This window comes from Chrysoperla carnea, chromosome 4 (assembly GCF_905475395.1).
Source record: "Chrysoperla carnea chromosome 4, inChrCarn1.1, whole genome shotgun sequence".
NCBI classification, from domain to species: domain Eukaryota; kingdom Metazoa; phylum Arthropoda; class Insecta; order Neuroptera; family Chrysopidae; genus Chrysoperla; species Chrysoperla carnea.
Window position 1 is genome coordinate 39,041,369 of NC_058340.1, and position 21,178 is coordinate 39,062,546.

At 28.6% G+C, this 21,178-nt stretch overlaps 1 protein-coding gene and 1 non-coding gene across 2 annotated transcripts in view; both read right to left on the reverse strand.

The window, feature by feature from the left end:
* Positions 1–21,178, reverse strand: part of LOC123298714 — a 105,917-nt gene that overhangs the window by 12,866 nt on the left and 71,873 nt on the right. The window contains exons 7-9 of the mRNA XM_044880807.1: positions 19,944–20,144; positions 12,263–12,461; positions 9,715–10,016 (exon numbers count right to left, since the gene is read on the reverse strand). Coding sequence (XP_044736742.1) covers positions 9,715–10,016; positions 12,263–12,461; positions 19,944–20,144 — 702 coding nt within the window. The remainder of the gene's footprint in view (positions 1–9,714; positions 10,017–12,262; positions 12,462–19,943; positions 20,145–21,178) is intronic.
* Trnar-ccu lies at positions 12,501–12,573 on the reverse strand. The gene has a single exon. It is a non-coding gene; the product is annotated as a tRNA-Arg (tRNA).

The window sequence follows — 21,178 nt, forward strand, 5'->3', positions numbered from 1 at the left end:
ACAATTAGTTATAGCCTTAATAATTCATAGAGACGTTAAAATGAATCTGTTTTCAACAGAACATAGTATTGTTGTTGCTCAAAAAGAATAAATTTGTTTTGCAAAATGAAAATTTTATAAAAATAGCCAAGGTATTCCATCACAGTTACGGGAATTTAGAAAACATTTAAAATATCAAAAATCAAATCCGGCCTTCTCGTGGACCACACTTTAGTATTTAGTACCTACTTAGGGGTTATATCCAGTTGCGAGCACAAAAAAACACGTTCTTTTATGAGCTTTTTTTTGGGAAGACCATTTATTTTACCTAAATATAAAAAACGAATACTTATAGGATATTTCTTTAATTTAGGGCCATCTCCAGGAGGTCTTCCAAAAAAGGTGTCCTGCGGTGAGCACCATATCACTGGTTTGGATTATAATACTATCAATAGCCGATAGTATTAATTATCGACGAAATAGTCAAAATTATGATTATTGACAAAATGACAACTTCCAAAAAAAAAAAAAAAAATCAAAATTCTTCAAAAAATTTCCAACTTTTAAAAGGTCTAAAATATCGAAATAATTTCCAGAAATTTTATTCCTTCGACTAATATCTGGAGAAACCGTTCAGTCGTGTAATTTCGGAGAAATCATGCTTACCTACTTTGAAAACACTGTTCCAGAAAAACGCGTTTAAGCTTTCAAAAGATGTTTACACTAAGTTAAAAAAATTATGCGTTTATCTTCGTGAATATTTGTCGGGCCAAATTTTCAGAGAATATACTTAAAAATATGAAAATTCCAAAAATGCAAAAAAAAATCCATTCTTTGTAAATTCTAACTGGATATAACCCCTTAATGCATGTTGATGAACATGCGATAGATAAGTGTCGGTTTTGGGTTTGGTGTGTCCCCGGCTTTAGGGTTTAAATTTGTAACATTGATCACAATTACATACCTGTACGCCTGATGTTTGATGTATTTGTTGTAAAAACAGCGACTGTCAGAAGAATATTGTGCACAAACAAATACAAAAACAAACAAAAAAACACAAAAAAAATTAAAATATTTACATTTATATACAACAAACATATTTCACCCTCATGAAGTTGGCAGTTTTTATTTTTGAAGTGACATATTTCAAATGTTTTTAATTACCAAGTTCTTGGAGGTGTATTTTAAATCATATACATTCCATTAAAAAAAATTTAAAAAAATCAAATGAAAATGAACAGTGTTCTAAATAAATTATGTGTGCCATATGAATTGAAACATTCTGTAGTAAAGAAAAATAAATTTGAAAATTAGAAAGCATTGTTTTTCATGTTTAGAATATAAATTTAATAATCTATGAATGTTTGGAGACGAAATCGTACGACGAGCCAAAAATATACAAAACTAGTATATAAAACTAGTAAAACCTAAGAAAATCAGAACCAGACCATTATAAATATGTCTTATTTACGAAAATTTTTCGTGAAATATATACTCTTGTAATTTGTTATTTAAAATATGACGTGAACATTTTTTTGTTCAATGAAAAGAGGTGTTTAAATATTTAAAATATATTTTAATTTGTTAATTAATAAAGTTATTTGAAATACATTCAATATTGAAATTAACGAAGCATTTTAAATTTATTATCAAAATTTATAAATACGTGTGTTCATTCACAGTTCAGTAAACTATAATGAAAAAGTAACTTTTTCGGTGACTTAAAAGGGAAATTATTAATATTAATAATTATGTTTTGTTTTATTATATCCAATTTAATATGTTAACAAATTGTATGTGCAAAAAAAAAAACAATTTATTTTAAATTTTGCTCGTACGAATGAGAGTTTTTTTGGATTGATAACGACTCCAGGTTATTTGTCATTAGTTTGTCTGGTTTTTTGTGTTTTTCTAAGGACTGAAAGGTAGACCCAATTGTTTACGGCTCAAAAATTGAAGCCAGAATGAGCCAATAAGATACTAAGCTTTATTTTTTTAAATAAAATTAAACTATAGATAATGGAATATCATTTTCTGCCTACGTCGAAGTTGCTTCATAATTTAAAATTTTATTTAAATTTATCTCGTTTATTTTGGTACGAGAACTGACAACATTTTCAAGAGTTCATTTAATGACTTTCTGACTCTTATGGCTGAGCTTCGGATATTTCCCTACTTATTGATGTAGAGGATGAAGTACGTTTTGCATCTGAGAATGGTTGTGTTAAAACAACGACATTTCTAAATAAAAATTATATTTTTTTATTATAAAACTAATATAAATATTATAACAGGCCAAAAATAGAAATATTCAAAATGTAGCCGACTTCAAATCACATTTCTTTTGAGGTTGTGAGACCTTACAGCATTTAGATTTCATCGGAAGTTAAGTTGTAAAAGAAAAATATATTTGCATCGTCCCGGAATCGAACCCGGGCCGCCCGCGTGGCAGGCGAGCATTCTACCACTGAACCAACGATGCTATTTTTAAATTAAATATCTAAAATATTTAAATAGAGTTAAAAAATTTAATTTTATAAATTTTTTGAGTTAATAATTTTATTATAGACTGATATAAGTTCATTCTGAATAAATTATTGGATTAATTATCTAATAGCATCATTATTATATTCTATAATATGATATTAGATACCTATACTTGTATAATTGCCAATAATTGCTTTAATGATTGTCAGAATCATTAATATCAATAATTATTTTAATGGCATTATAATCTATTCAATATTCTATTATATTATTATTATTATTATTATTATTATTATTATTATTATTATTATTAAATATTGATATTATCTTTGTCTTATCATATATTAGGGCCATTATAGATAAAAGTAATTGGTAATAACTATACTAAAACTCATATTGAAATATGCAATAAATATCAGCTCACATTATCAAAGATTTATTTGATCAAAGAGGATAGATAATTCAATGTAATAAAATTATTTAATTAATTTTAATAATATAATTATTAATTTTAATAATATTTTCTTGTAGGTATAGTACATACTAGCAGATATCCGCTCGTTTTACTGGGCAATTTCTTCTTTAAAAACAAAGACTATCACGTTATAACCCTTATCATTCCTTTTGTTCGCAATTGTATAAATTTTAATTTATATGTATATAATATTTTTTTGAAAATGAAGTTTTGTCCATGATACTCGCTGGCATTGTAACTTTCTATTGATCCAATCATTAAATTAAACTGAATTTTTATACTTTTTGGATCAAAATTACATTAAATTTTTTGTTGTTGCAATTTTCTCTATTTTTTCAAAAGGGTACAAAAAAATTGCAAAAAATCAAAAATTTTTTTTAATCTTCAATTTCGATAAAACTCAGAATATACGCTAAATTTGACCCAAAAAGTACAAAATCGGGTGAATTTGATGACTGGTCGAATAGGTTTCGTTAAAGAAGCCAAAATCTTACCTAATTTGTTTGTGATTGTTACAAGTTAATATCCTACATATTTTCGCGAAATAAATTTAAGCGACATTTTTATGTACAATTTTAGTCGAATAAAATACATGAAAAATTTATAATATAGTAGAAAATAACACGAACCGATTATCATGTTTACAATTACTATTAACGTAAAAAGCTTCTAAAAAAGAATACAAATATCACGTGTTTCAAGATCTTACATTGTATTAATGAATAATGAGAAAGTAATCTTTCCATAACAAGCTTTCCGTAGTCGTAAGTTAGTTTTGTGCCCAGAAATAATGTGCATTTTTTTAACCTGTCTTTCCGGAAAAACTTTTGAAAAAACATTGTTTATATGAAAACTGACAAGTTAAAATAAAATATAAAAGTGTACTGTAATTATCGCATTAGGACGGAAGAAGTAACGAAATTACGGAATGAAGTAATGAAAACTGAAAAGAATTAACTTAAAAATAAATTCAGTTTTTTGATTCGATAGTCCTCCACAGAAATGGAATGTGATCTCATAATGAGCCACCTACACTTATGGCATTATTATTTCAATTAATAGTGAACATTCTTGCAATTCACCAAAATGGATGAAATCATATTTCATTACTAGCTAAAAATACTAATAAATTTTTGCTTAATTTATTCTTGAAAGCGGTACATTATTTTCTCGTCGGCTTTTTTTACAATCCGCTGACTTTTATGCAGGCTATACATGTATTATGTATGTAAGTATTTACGTATGGACTGACAGAGTACATAAATAAATAGACGGACATAGAAAAACGAATGGTGTTAGTAGATTAAATTGCTTTTAGGCATTTCCATTTATCAAGTTTATTCATGTTATACATATACCTATATTCTTCATTCTCGTGTTAATTGCTTAATGTCGAAATATATTCTACCTCTCTGCTATGTACAGCTTACATGGATTGGGTAACAAAAAAATTTTCAGCTTTATAGTTAGAATTTTCGTAAATAATATGATTGCCGAAGTTGTGGGGATTGCCTCAGTCAAGTGATTGGTATTACGTTTTTGAAAAAAGAGCTTTGCCAGTAATTTGAAAAAAACGATTTTATGATAAAAAATTTTTCCTTTTATATTTAAAACTCTAATAGTTTACAAAATAAAAATCAGTGTTCGAGGTGAATATTTTAATAATTAGCTAAAAGAAGAAAAATGCCAATTTTTACGGATGGAAAATATATTAAAATTAAAGTGGTAGGGTAGGGTAAGAATTTTTTTATTCAACGCCTTTATGTCCAGAATCGATCATCTTTGAAACTTTGAAGACAACTAGAAGCGGAACTCATCGAAGGTAGCAAAGCTCCTTTTAGTGTTTTTGGGCTAAATCTAGTGGGATTTCAAAAAAATGTTTCTAACAAAACCTTTTAGTTTTTTTTGCTGTAATGTATATGTAATATATATCAAGGTATACTAAGTTTAGTCCCAAGTTTGTAACGCTTAAAGTTATTGATGCTACGAACAAAATTTTGGTATTGGTGTTCATAAAATCTCCTTATTTGTTCATTTCCAGTTACCCGTCTGTCCGGCTACCCGTCTTGATAGAACAGAAGAGGGATAGAGATAAAACAGAAATTTAAATGTAAAAATGTCCCTTACAAAAAAATAAACATCTTTTGTTTGAAAAATTTTTTGTAATCGTGGCTGTTTATCGCGAATTAGGACAAAATTTTGGTGTCCATTTTCTCCAAAACTATAAAAGATATAGAGTTGAAAAAAAAAAGATATAGAGCTGCAGGTAGTTTCAGCTAGCTTCTTCTTGTGGAACATTCTCTAAAAATGCTAGAAAATACTTTCGAAAATATTTCTACAATTAAGTCAATTGTTTGTTTTCACTTGTTTTCTTTAGCTTATATGGAGGAAGTTTTGCCCTATTTATAAAACTTTTTTAGAGATATCCGATTGAAAATATTATATACTCTGGATATAGAAAATTATTGGAAGCATTCACTATGTTGGGTACGCAATGGGTACAACCATTGGCTAAAGCATTCACATTTTAGTTCCAGTTGAAATGCAAACGTATGTATAGTAATAATTTATTTCTATATTGTTTAGTACGATACATAATTATTTAACATGGCCTATCTTTTTTGTTGTGTTTTTTTATAATAAAATTAATAGTACAACCATTTTGGAAAATGCAAATATGGGAAAATTAATGGAAACATATATTGTTTGATGAGTAGAATCAAGTGTGTAAATACGTGTTCCCATTTAGAATAAAAACTGGGTTGGAACATAAAATTTCGAGAATTCATATTTAAAAATATTTTGTTTTCAGTATTAAAAAAAGTTTTTATTACAAAAAAATCAAAGTTTATAATGGTAAAATAAAAATTAATAGTTTTAAATCGATAAATGTTTCTTATATATCTTATATGAAAAGGTATATTAAATTTAGTCCCAAGTATGTAACGTTTAGAAAAATGGATTCTACAATGAAAATTTTGGTATAGGTGTTCATAAAATTACCTAATTTATCCGTTCGACTGTTCGTCGCAAGTTAAAAAAAAGTATCAAGTTGAAGTTTTTAGTGTGTTCAAGACGTAAAAAGTGACGGTCGTAAGAAATTATATTACACTCAATTGGGCCATTGGTTTGTAAAGCCATCTTTTAAACCGAAACCGATAGAACAAAAATTTATGCAAAAAATGTTAATTATCTAAAAATAAACATCCGTTGCCGTTTTTCGCACTTTTGTGAAAAAATCTGTTTTAAATGACTGTATTTATAATACCTCCATCAATTCAAGAAATAAGGATGTATGTAACTGAATGAACGAATCATTATTATATTTACTTTTATATTTTATATTATTTACTATCATTTCAGTTCATATTTCATCATTAGGGAGCAACAATTGTTTTAAATAATAAACGAATCATGAAATTTCATACCATTGTTTTTGTTTTTTTTGTTTTGTTGCGATGTATAGGAATATAATTATTATATCCTTGACTAATTAAATAATACCAGGCTGGTAACGAGATTATTATCATATTTAAAGGGTGAATGAAATAGGGAACGAAATTTTTTTCATTTTTTATGGATTATTCCAATAAAAATAAAATTATACGATAATTGATCAGATTATTTATTAACACCAAAAAGCACTCTGATAGTAAAAAATTGGATACAATTTTTTACTTCAGGGTTAGAGGAGGAGGTGGAGATACATTCTAGCTGATAATATTTCCGCCAATGCATCATAAAACAAGTGAAAACAAACAATTGATTGAATTAATTGTTGAAATACCATGCATAGTTCAGTTTGATCAATTCAAGTATGGTACATACTATAAAATTTCCGCCTAATTGGCGCCCTCACGGGTAAACAGTGATGTTTACGAAAAAATGTTTCAAGCAAAAGTTGTTTATTTTTTGGTAAAGAACATTTTTTACATTTAAACTTTTGTTCTATCTCTAACGGTTTACAAGATGGATCCTACGGACCCAAGACCGAATTGACCTATGATGCCCATTTACGAACTCGACCTCACTTTTTACGTCCTGAGTACGCTGTAAAAATTTCAGCTCGATATATTTTTTCGTTTTTGAGTTATCGTGTCCACAGACGGACGGACGGACAGACGGACAACCGGAAATGGACTAATTAGGTGATTCTATGAACACCTATAGCAAAATTTTGTGCGTGGTATCAATATTTTTAAGCGTTACAAACTTAGGACTAAACTTAGTATACCTTGCATATTACATATATGCATGGTATAAAAACGGAAACTATAAATTTATTATATAAATTAACATATAAATTAAAAGTTTAAAGAAACCTGCGGCACAAAATTAGGTCTAATCGATTCGTTTGTGGCATCGTCAAGTAAGGGTAAGTGGGTGAACCTATTTTGATTATTCTTTTGTTTAAAAGAAAACTTGATCGAGGGTGTTCTTAGGTATGATTCGAAAATATCTGCTCATTCATTTGAAGATCATCATCTTTTTTCTAGTGGCCGGAGCTTTAAACTCCGTACTAATAAACTTAAAAAAAAAAAAAACTACAACAACAATTTTGGTTCATCCGTTTAGGAATTACGATCCAAGGTTCACAGATTCACACGCACACAGACATACATTGAACGATAAATTAATAACACTCTCTGTTTAACCGATGGTTAAAAACCGTACTAGTTATAAGAAAACTACTAATATGGTAGAAAGTATATATTTTCTCGATTCAATAAAATGAATCAATGATTGGCGAAATTAATAACCCTGTTATTAAGAGCATTAACAACCCTGTTATAAGAGCATTAACAAGTCTGTAAACGTGCTTACTTCAATCGAATAATTTTTTTTATCAGTTTAGTATAATAGGTAAAAATTTTTAAAACCTCCGGATGGCAAATCTGATACTTTTACCGGAAAAGTTTTTTGGAATATGTTAAAATAAAAAGTCGACATTCTGTTATAAAATCCAATTAATTTGTAAGCAATGTCAGAAATATTTCGTTGAAGAGGTAGAAGAATTTTTGTCATCGAGCAACACTACAATTTTGTTACTTCAGGATACGTGCCTGATTTTGTAATAGGTATTGTAAAATCTATCAGATTATTATTTGTTCTTATACCCACAAAAAATGGGTGGAGTAGCTACTAAAGGTTTTGGAAATATGTTGTTCTAGTGTTCTCATCAAATAAAAATAAAAATAAAATTGTAATGAATAATTTAGACGTTGTGAAGTCCTAGATTGTCACATATGTTAGCTAAAACATATATGTTGACGTCATAAGAAACCTTCAAACTTCTCAATAATTTCTCATGAAATATTCAAAATGTCACAACCATTTTTAAGAAAATGATATTTTATACATTTTAATGTTCATAACACATTTAGATTTAGAATATCTAGTTAGAATATATACAAGGAAATAAACAAATTACCATTTTATCCACCTGGATCAAAATTCTGTTATACGTCAATCCGTCGCTGTTTAAGAGACGAAAATGCCCCTTTCATCTTTTAGCTGAAAGTGACCCTTTCAGATAAATAGGGACAGAGAGAGAATTTTCGATCCAGTTGGGGTGAATATCTTATATGTGCACGGAAGGAGCATAGAACGCCATAGCCCACGTTTTTTCCACCCTCGTATTACGCTCGTGATACACTATACAATATAAGTTTATGAATTTGCAGCTTTTGTTTTGGATTCCAAATAAAAATCACTTGCCATGACTGGTGTTCTGTCTCGCCCAGGGGCGTAGTTACCGCCGTATCAATGATATGGGGGCCCCGAATTTAAGAGGCCCCTTATGTATGCAAGTAAAAATTAGTAAAATGTAATCCACAATGTCACTTAAGAGGCCATTCATTAATTACGTAAACATTTCAGAAAAACCGAAATCATCTTAAGCTATACATTATTCAATAAATCAATTTGCCGAAAAAAGGCAAGAAAAGTGTATATTTAATTTGAATTGTTTGGTTCAATTTCTAGGAGGAAGTGATAACTTAATAATCAATAAATATTTATTTTAATTTAATGCAAGCAATTTTGATTCTTTTGTGAGACATCTTCACCCTTCATTTGGGTCCCCCAAATAATTTTGATACGGGGCCCCTCCAAGGCAAGCTACGCCAGTGGTCTCGCCGCTTCACCTTGTAATCGTAAAATCGTTACATTTTATGGATTTCGTTCTAACATGCTAAAAACTTTTCCTGCACAGAAGAGAAATCATAATTTTCAGAAGTCACCTAATTTAGAAACTGGTCTTGGTCAATTTTATTTTATGGGTTTGTGTATAGAAGCTATGAATTGTTATGACATCGAAGTATATGTAAACATGTAGACATTTTGCTGCTGTGTGTAAATAATATGTAAAAACTGTACACATAATCCGCTATGTTAAGTCAATACGTCGGCTCAACAAGCTTATAGTTGTTATTTTCCACTTTTGTAAATAAGTGACGAACATGTCTCGACATACTGGATCGTGTAGTTACGGCTTTAAGATTGTAATTAGAATGGGTGAGAACAATAGATATTCTTTATAATCCCTCCCCTTTGCGCCAGCTCTTTTAAATGAATCAATGTCTCCATTAGCTTTTAAAAGGTTATGTATGTAAATTATCATTTTGTATAAATATTTTGTATTGAATCTGAAGTGTAAGAAATAAGAAAATTACACAAGAAAAAATTAAGAATTGTGAAAAAAATTCGAAAAATTTCAATGCAAATTTTTTTAAATCATTAAAATTAAATCAAATTTAAAATACAAAACATACCATTTTCCATTGAAACTCGAGCCTTAAAACCACCAAAATGATGTGAATAGTCTGATACAAAACGTAATTTGATGTGTGATCCACGACTTATGTGACGTAACAATTTTAACTTTTCACTCCAATCACCACAAAATCGCCTTGGTGTTGTCTGTTGAGATGTTAATGTTGACGCAAGTGGACGAATATTCTCCAATTCTGATGGAAACATTGGTGCTCGTGTACTTGCTGTTTGAAAATGATTGGTTGTTTGATTTAATAAATCCGGTGTTATTTCTAGTATTTCTAAGTAGTCATAGCTGCAACTAAAGTAAAAAATTAATTGTGATTAGGAAAGCCCAGCAAAATATTAGCCTTAATTAACATAGAAGTAAATAAAGCATATCTCCTATTGCGCTGTTAAAGCTGCAATTGCATTGGCTGTACTGCGTACAGTACAAAAAGTACAAAATTTAGAAGTTTTTCAAAATAAATTTTTGTATTTTTTGGTCAGTTTTTAGCAAAAAGTACTCTTCTGATTTTTTCTCAAGACACTTAATTTTCGAAATAAAAATTCCTGAAAAATTAAAAATACAATATTCGAGTTTTTAAGTATATCTAACTAGCTGTAACCCGCCAAATTCGCTGTTGGAAATTTTCATTGCACGGCAATAGATGAGAAATATCTAGTTTGATAAACTCTCGATAAAAGAGTTCACAATTTTTACACGGCTGAACTGATTTTCATGTAACTTTTCGATATATCCTGGCGAGGTGTTCATCTGTATCCATACTATATTGGGACATAGATTTAAAGAAAGTGGGTTGTAACGTTTTGACACAGTGAACGTTGATCTAAAGTCATGCTTGTCATTAATTCATCTCTGAATTTAAACATTTTCAGAGCATGAATAAAATTTTATTATTTTAATAATAAAAGCCTTAAAAAGGGATTCATTTCATTAATGTGTTTAATTTAAGAAAATACTACTATCTCATATATTAAGTTTATTTTAATGTTTAAAATATATACCGAGTGTGATTTTAAGCTGTTTAAGCCCAACAAATTAAGCAAAATTTACTGAAGTTTTGGATGCAGTAATGCCTCATATGCCAAATTTTAAGTTTTTATCTGTAGAATAAACATTTGTATGTGCGCGGTAAATTAACGATTTTCCACAATTTCCCAATTTTTTGCATTTCACACGAAAAGTATGTGTTTTAGAAAAAAAATCAGTCAAAAGTTATCAGAAATTCTCATCTGCAAGTATGTTAAAATTTTGCTTCTCTTTCATATTAAATTATTCTGAAAAATCGACATCAATGTTCAATTTTTCCTGTTTTTGAGGGTGTTTTAAATTTTCTTAAAACTGTGTATTTTAAGCATAAAATACTTTTGATAATAGTTGTTAAGCATAAAATTGCCTACCGATTAGTATATTTTGATTGTTCCCAATCTTTTTCATTTTCGGAAAAATCGATATATTAATAAATATACAATACGAGGAATACATACAAATCATTTTTGACAAATACATAATAAAAATAAATAAATAAAAATCCAGATAAATTTATAATTAGATGAATCTCTTTCAAAATTTCTACAGAATCGCATCGAAGTGAAGGCTTTTCGTACAGGATTGACGGTCATATATAAAAAATTACTAATCTAATCTTTATATGAATACGATTTTTGCATTTTTTCCAGTACTAATCCAGTACCAATACCAAGTTTTATCAAATTCTAGTTCAAAAATTTTGTTGTATTTTTCTCGGTATTCTCTAAACGAATAACATTTTCTATAAAATTTTCTAGACGAATATTGACCATAACGACTAAAATCGTATACGATGACATAACCCAGAGCAATTTTGTCAATTGAAAATTCCGAAATTTTTGTACAATTCCAAAATCAACAAGATTTTAGAGTTGCTTTCTTGTAGATCATTAAAGGTCTAGTTTTAAAGTTCAAAAAAATTAAAATGTGAGGGAGCAAAATTACAAGTGAAATTTACTTTACACAGTGATCAAACTATGTAAAGTAAACATCAATTTTTTTAATTCGGGGGTTAAAAATGTCAATAATTACGCAATAGTGCTCATATAAAATTCTTACTGGCCCCTCCAAGATAAATATTTGATCTGGTGAGATATAGATATCTTTGTTTTCAAAATATTTAAATGTTTTTAATTGAACAATATGTACACAGAATTAAGTAGATATACTTATTGTAATACATTTTGTATTTCTACAAATCTTCGTTTTTCTTATACAAGTTTATAATAATATTGTCTAGACAATTTTATACTAATGAAGTAGGCAAGTTTTAAATGTCATTTGATATAATCATTTTTTCTGAAATTGTTAAACAATAGCGGTTTTAAAGTTTGACGCCAGAAAAAATTTTTTCTAGCACCAGAAAAGTAATTTTTCCGTAACGTTTCACTACATTTGGATGTTAATTTTTATATTTATTGCAAATTATAATTATCAATGTATAGGAAAAAAATGAGCTTAGTATGAACTTTTGAACATAGAAAATTACGCAAAAAATAAACGAAATTACTTACAATGGTTCATTTTCCAATACTAATTCATCAAAATCTAATAATATTCGATATCCAGGTGGTGAAATAATATTAATTTCACAATGTGCATTATCAGGGTATTGTTTTGGAAATCCAGGACTTGTTATTGAAGTACGCGATAGCTGTCGAGATAGATTGATGGTCCGATTACATTCAAATGGCCATGCTTCTTCTACAGGTTCTGAAAACAATAAAAAAAATTATTAAATAGTGTTTTAACTACCCCTGGTGGGACTCGAACCCACAATCCTCGGCTTAGGAGGCCGATGCCTTATCCATTAGGCCACAGGGGCCGTGATAATTACCAGTAAATGTAACAAACATGATAGATTAGTTGTGTGATTCAATTTTGCATGAACTTTATTAATCCATATGAATCCAAAAAACAGATAAACTCAATAGAAGCTCAAATGATTCGAAATTATCTTTATAGAGTAAATAGAAAAGAATCAAATTTAAACCAACCATTTTTTAATTCTGTTCTAAAATTAGTTTTGTTATTGAATTGAAAATTTAATTAGAAAACCAAACTATAAAAACTTGTAAAAAATGTAAATTACGTGAAATATAAAATTGAAAAATTTATCAAGCGTGTATGGAACTTGACGGTATATGGTCTGTAAGTATATTTAATGCACGCAAAATTTTGTATCAAAAATAAAATCTTAAGTCGAATTATGAAATTAAAGAACGATACATATTAGGCTTAAAAGTGTCCATATAGTTGTTCTACAATTAAATTTTTTTTCGATGAACATATAAAAATTCTTGGAATGGTTATGGTTAAGACTGTCTTTAATTATATAATTTTTTATTTAAATCTACGAACATAGTAACTAAAGGACAAAGTTGGTTTTTATGTTCAGAGCTTGCAGCAACCAAAGTCCGAATTTAATTGATAAAACACATAAGAGTTTCACGCATCATCGTTACTTTTTGTTATTATTTGAAAAAATGCAAATAACGCTGTAGTAAATATTAAACCTACAAAAAGAGAAATGATGCCAAGTTGACTATAGTACCTAAAGTTTATTCTCTACAACTTTGCCTTCTATTGAAATTTCAATTTTACTAGTATTTAAGAAATTCTCAACATGAAAACATACTAGCTCGGTCAGTGCGGAATTCTGCAGTGCGGTATCCGTGGCTAAAAACAGACTAGAGAATTAATATATTAGCGATAAATATCAACAACAATTTACTTTCGATTTATTCATAGGCAATTTTATTACAGATATGATATACAAATTACAGAGTGAACAAAATAATCTTAATATTATTTATCTAGCCTATTTTTTCCTAATCAGAATATTTTTAGACCGTAAGTCTATTTTTCGTTATTAGCCAGCACGGTATGCTTTAAAATGAGGGGTAAATAATGGAAATTGATAAACGGATAAGGAAGATAAGGAAGTCCTGTGTAGTTAATGGTACATTAGATAAAAAAACGGCAATGTAAAGTAAGTTATTTCGTCCATTTATTACAATGTTTTTCGAATGCGATATTTTTACGAGAGACACCATATTAGCCCATGGGTAATAACTAAAAATATGGTTGCATGATGCACCTAATATATCTTAGACGTGTGGCTAAGAACTACACTGTGCTTATTAAAACCGTGCCAGGGCATCAATTTCAAGGCAAGTGAAAACTATATTTTCTCGTTATCCTTTCTCGTTATGTAATACTGACAAACGTGTGTTGCAAATAAGCATGCATTCAAATCGATATTCGTGAGTCCTTATTTCGGACTTGAGATGTAAAACGAATTACATTAATTCGGAACAACAATGTTTAGAATAGTTTTATATAAAACGAAATGGAAATATATTGTAAAGAGTTTTGGAATAGTAATATACCTCAAAATGTCTTCTTTTAATACTTTTTTTTTATTCAAATTTTATTATTAAACACGAAATAACTGGAAGTTAACAATAATATTATGATATTACGTTATATAACAATAACATTTAAGTGGACTGAGTCTCCCTTGCAGTGTACAATGTTGTTCAAAAATTACCCTCCTTACATGTAGTATGTTAAAAACTACAGTTTAAAAAAACATGCTTTATTGTATTAAAAAGTGGATAAGAAATTTAATTGTAATGTAAAATTACTATCCGATTAGTTTGTAGCGCTTAGAAATATTGATAGGGTGTAAAAACAAAATTTGGTTACAGGTGTTCATAAAATTGAATTTCATCGCCGTGTGCTTATCTACTTCCAATTCAATAATGATAAGGAATATCCTTTATGAGAAGACCTTTATTCTCATACAAGATACTACAAGCTTGAATTTAGTCGTTTCAATTAGATGACCAATATTCACTTTAATAACTCATGTCAGGTTCACTAAGCTCGTGTGGATCTTTATTGGTAGCTAAATTAGGAAAATTTATTTAAATTTACTTTTGCTCCAGGATCCTTGATAACAGCTAGGATCTTACATACTAGGATCCAGAGCTTTAATCAAGTTATTGAATTATAACTAAAATATACCGCCAAGACATCTATCTAATCTCTGCACCCACTTAGGACGTCTAAATATAGTCTGTCGGGACAACTTAAATAAAATAAATAATATCACGATAAAAAAAAAAAAAAAAAAAAACAGTCTATTTTATTATTTGAAACTGTTCAACGCATTGAAATTTTAAAGGTTTTTGCATGTAACATTTAAATATGATCAACTATGAATTACCTCAGACTAGAGAGACATTTTTTCTGTATTAAATTACAGGAGTAATTTTTTTTAAAATAGGTTCAGTGTCACGGACTGAAATTAAATGCACAAAATCCTTACAAAAGAACGTGGGGGAAGCGCCTCCATTTTAAGGGAGACCTTATAGGCTATATTTCCATGCACTTAAGACAAAAAATGGTTAGTGATAAAACATAAATTAGTTAAAAAAAAGGTAGGTAATTTAATTATCTGCAATGAAAGTTATTACCATTTTTGTCTAAAGTGCACGGTTATGGAGATATAGCCTAAAACGGTTTTTTCCTCAAAATGGAGGCACTTCCCTCGTCTATATTTGTAAGGATTTTGTGCATTTACATTCAGTAGGTGATACGGAACCTATTTAAATAATAAAATAACTCCTGTAATTTAGTGTATTATGGACAAGAGTAACTAGCTTCTACAAAACCTGTATTAAATGGCTATTTTCAGGAATCGAGTTGCATAATACCTAAATTTTTGATCAACATTATAATAGAACAAACAAAACCAGCTAGCTGTACATAATATTTAAATTACTCTTAAAACAATATCTTTGTCTTGTATATTATTACCTATACATATAGTTACAAATGAAATAAACTGGGGAAAACTTGCATGCATTTTAATTTTTGCATGTAGATATGCATTTTTAAAATTATTCCAATAAAATCATTCGGTTTATACCAGCAGTATAAAAGAATGTATAGTGAGTCTAATGGTTTGCAAGTGTTAGTAATTATTCATGAAAATTTATTGAAGAAAATTACTTTAAAAACTTTTTGTAAAGCTGATAATAATTTTGTAATGTATATACCATACATACTTTATGGAAATTTGAAAAAGTTTTTTCGTTGAATTTATATAAAACTAACTTGTATGGTGAAAAATTTGTTATCTTTATGTTATGTTATAATTTATGTTTGTTGAAATATTTTCAAATATAAGAATAACATGGGATTACTAAAGATTAGAAATTAATTTTATAGTTAGGAATAAATATTCATACATATTGTATAAAATGCTGTCTATCTATTTATTGCATATACAACGTGTTCTGTTGTTGACTGCAGAAACCTAGCTTCCGAAACTCTAGCTTCAAAAAAACCTAGCTTCAAAAAAACTATTTTCGAAATTTGGATCTAAGGCCTAGATTGGGAGGTACGGGTATGGCAAAAATTGATACATTTGTTCATTCACTGACTATCATTCGATAACCAGTAGTCAATACTCAGTCAATAGTTTGTTTTAACTTATTTTTATATGAATTTGTTCCAAAAAAATTCCTATTTCGAGAAATTTTCCACCCCAACACCGAAATTTTGTTATTACAAAATTAAATTATCCCAATTTTTATCTGGTAATTTTAGATTAGTAATAAAAGTCGAAATGTTTTTGAAAATTGGAAAGACAAGTTTTTATTTAGAACTTTTGGAACTATGTTCCTTATCGCGCGTTCGACAAATAGGGACTAGACAAAATAAAGTGTCCACACCGAACGACCGAAACCTTTTTATAGTTTACTATTTTGGAATATAATATTAATATTACATGTGAAAGATCGGCAGATCAAAACCTATCGACGGGTGGAATACATTTAAATTATTAAAAAATGAAAAATTAAAAAAAAAAAATACAAATATATAAGTTATAGCGAAAAGAACATGGCTCCTACCGGGTATCACACGTCACTACTCACTCATTTTGTTTCTACTCATACTTGTTTTATATTACCCTATAGGTCAATCCGCCTATGGTACAGGAGTTAAAATAGTGAATATTGATTGAAAAAAGTGTAGGAGGCATTTAGCGAGCAATTAAATAAAATGAACGCTTAATATTTCATTATTGAACATATACACTTGATCGTTCAATGACCAATGTGCGATGTCCCATGTTAAAGTGAAGTAATAATAAAGTCTTAGAGTGTTTTAACACAGAAAAATAATAAAACTCAAAATTTACAACTATTAGAATAAGAATTATAGTCAAAAATTTGATAGAAAATGATGCATGTGAGAAGAAACTTTATATTTTCTTAAATAGGTATATTTTCCACAGGTAGTTTGCCTTACGAGAAAATAATTGCGTAGGTATTTTCTCTTTTATTTTTTCCATAATAAATGAAAACACAGGTGTAAAATGTGTTTTAATTAATATTTTTAATTACACTTCCTTTTATATAGTTAATTAGTATTCTCTTTACGATGATAAAATTATAGAATTCAAAATTTTCTTTAATTTATCTTTATATAAGTTGCAGTATTCAGTGTCAGTGTCAGTGTGACAATAATTGTTGGTTAGAATTCATTTTCAGTGAGACCATAATTGTTGGTTAATTAAGAGATGCGAATATTCGCACCGTGCGTGAATTTTTTTGGAGGCGTTTCCATGGTAACGATACACTTCTTTAATTATATAATTTTATGGATGCATATATAATTGTATGGGTTGCATTTATGACTTACATTGAAAACTTAATATTATTGTATCACAAATTTAAATAAATAATTATGATAATTTACATTTAAAAAATTATATTTGTGCAATTCAATTTCTTATTTTCACAATTTTTAATGGATTAAGTTTAATAAATTCGTGTTTTTTAATAAATTTAATTTGACACTTTCTATAACATTAACATGTAAAGAATTGCAAATTAGTCATAACAGCCTCCTTTAACGCAAAAATTTTTCACTGGAAGCGCAGGCATCGATTTTATTGTCCCTACCATGACTACGCACACAACGAATAAGTTGTTCAATTTGCATGGTTAAAGTTATAATTCGTTCGAAAACCCTATTGTTTTCGTCAATTAATTCCTGATTAATCAATTTTAAAAGATGCAATGGATTTTGCAGTGGCTTCATATACCATAAGGAAAATGCCCAAAGAGAATTATATTTAAATGCAATTTTCAATTAAGTTTGGAACTTTATCGTGCGATCACAGAAATATCTTTCTTCTTGGATAGTGTGAAAAATATTTTCATATAAAAATAAACGTTTGTTTTGGATAAAATGTCCTGCTTGTAATTTTATTTCTATACACACATTGTAAAATGAAATCATATGGCTATAATTTCACTACATTTTCACGAATGTAGAACATGAACTTTTTTGGCATAATACATATTAATGTTTTCAAAAAATGTAAACGTTTTGATTGTTGAATACAAATGACAGTGACGGACAGGTTTTTTTTCCATACACGCGTATAGAGATTATCATTTTTCTAACATCTACAGAGTATACCAAAAAAAAAAGTAGGGCTATTATAAGATTAAAGCAATTGCCCGGTTGCGACAAGACAACGGTATCGTAGCTACCAAAAGTATAGACTTCAAGGAGGTTTAAGTGAAAACTTGTTTAAGCGAAATGGATACGGGTATTAAAATTTCTGTATGATGTTTTTTTTGTTATAATTGTACTTTCCTGCCGTTCCACAATAATAACAGTTATTTGAAAACTGTAAGAGATTTTTTACCGTTTAGGATCTAAATTGGCTATTAGCCACTATAGATTAAAATTAAAATTATTTAAAGTTACGGAAATTTTGGGTTTGGCGGCCGTCATATTGGTTATTTTGTAAATTCAACAATCCCATATCGCTTGGATTGTCACTAAAGCTCTAACAATACCAATCAGTTGTCGCCTCTTTGATTTACAGTGGAACAACTAAATGGCCACACATATATTCTCTATTTACCGGATAAGAACTGGACAAACCCAGCTTCGCCATACATTCACTATACAGAATCGTAAAAGCTTGGTTCACAATCTATTAGGTCCCATCATATATTTATGATTGTACCAACATTTTATATTCAGGAAGTAAATTAAAATTTTTTTTTTTTGCAAATTGTAGTATAATATAAATATTTATTATCTATGGATATACGTGCATTTGATAATGTAGGTGCTTTGTTGATACCTATGAGTTTAATATACCATTCACAATGAGTGACAAGGGACGATTTGCTACAATTTTGTTCAACAACGTTTAGAAATATCTATTTATCATTTAGAGTGATCTGTGACAGAATAGTTAAAAATATCTTTTAGGAAACGTTCCACACAAAGTTTTTTATGTAACGGGTATCGGAGAGAGAATATATACAAATAATAATTATCTTTTTTCTTTTTAGAAGTATGTTCCTTATCGCACGTTATGATTTGTTTGCTGGTTGGGAGGTAAAATCACAAAAAGTGCAACAGACCCCAAAATCCGACAAGTAGGTTACCTAGGAAACTAAACTTTTTTTAATCGACTCAGCTTGCCATGAATTTTGAGAATATGTAAAAACATTTTACAATCTGTCAATTTGTAATTTTTGTCCAAAATTTAAGTTTTTCCATTAACAAAAAAAAAAAAACGAGTTTTGAGTTATCTACTAAATCCGAAATATGTCTTTTTTAAACTAATATTACAATTAATTCATGAAGTACAGAGTTGTAAAGTACATAAAGTAGCTATAATATTCAATTTTTTAAACAATAAAACAAGTATTTACACAGATATGCCAACAAAAAAGAAAAAGGATAAACAAAAAAAAAATATCTGACATCAACCGATCGACCGACCGACACCTTTTTTTTAGTTTATTAACTAATAAATATTAATTGTATTCTCAATAAGGTCTGATACGAAAGTTTCTAAGGTACATAAATTATAGAGAAAAGAACATAGTTCCTACCGGGTGTCTCACGACACCTCTGGCTCTTTTTATTTTGTTTTTTTGTTCGACTACGTGCCAGGCCACTCAGAGAAACTTGTGTAACGAAGTATCGAAGGACAGCTTACAACTAATGAAACTTTTACTTGGTACTCTCCTTATGTTTAAACTTACTGTCATCCTAATTCTACAAAAAGGTCACTAAAAGAAATAATATAATCAAAATTCAAATGCCAAAATGCTATATGATATATAACATTGAACTCACCATCAGATAACAAACGTTCACAAATAAAATAATTTGGCGTTGAACAATCTCGATCATTCCAATGAAATGACGCAGCTAAGCGGGACAATGAACTGGGTAAATGATATGCTTGACGTAATTCAACACAATCTTGATCACTTAAACCATCATCGTTCGGTTGTCGATTATAATGCCCATGTTGGCTCCAACCAGGAAACCAATCTGTAAGTGAAAACAATTTGTAATTAAAGCCTTATGCGTGTGGCACTAGATAAAATAGATTTACTTTTACAGAAATTTATGGGAAATTATATCATATCACATTGAAAATCTAAACCATTCATGGAGTTACCCAAAGACACATACTCAGAAACTTGAAATTTTTACTAATTTTTTTTTTCAAAATCAAAACATTATGATTTATACAGTGAAGTTTTTCAGTCAAGATTTAACCTTACTATTCGACCTCTAATTATTATTATTCCATTAGTGATATGATAGTTTATTTTTGTCCATATTAGTTTCAACGAAAATTTTTTCTATGGAAATTATTTTCTATGAATAAAATTACATTCGATGAAAAACATTAATGTTATAAATAAATTATTTTCAAAAAAAAAAAATGAATTTAAAATTTTGTGTTAAACATACACAACATATCTATGTACAAGTGTAATGACATACTGTTATTTTAAGCAAAATTTCTTGCGTGACATTCAATATTGACAATAAATTTTGAGCTCTGTGAAATGATTGACAATCTTATTCTATGATAGTCTTCTTTGATAGACAAGGAACCTCTACTCTAACAAGTATAGTGTGTTGATGTATATATTGTCAAAAAATAATGATTAAAAAGTGTGAGATAATATATTTATTTATCATATTGAGAAAATTTTATGGAAAAAATGTATTGATCAAGATGCTATACACATTTTGTGAAAAAGTGATATTTTACGGAAAAACTGTCACATTTTCAGTAAGAAATTTTTCAAAATTGCAGAAAATTAAAATCAAAATTTTTTAATCAAAATAGAAACCAATTACGTCTTTATTTCTTGAATGGTTCTCCAGGGCCCGATCTAGCTATTTAGCCGCTCCGGAAAAAAATAATATTGCCCGCCTTTTACACATACCATATTCCAGAGGAAAATGCTTCGAAATCAAAGATATTAGTTTCAAAGGGACACTTCTCATTCTGGCACCGAATTCGATTTAAATTTTCTTAAAACCGCACTACATTTTATATTGATTAA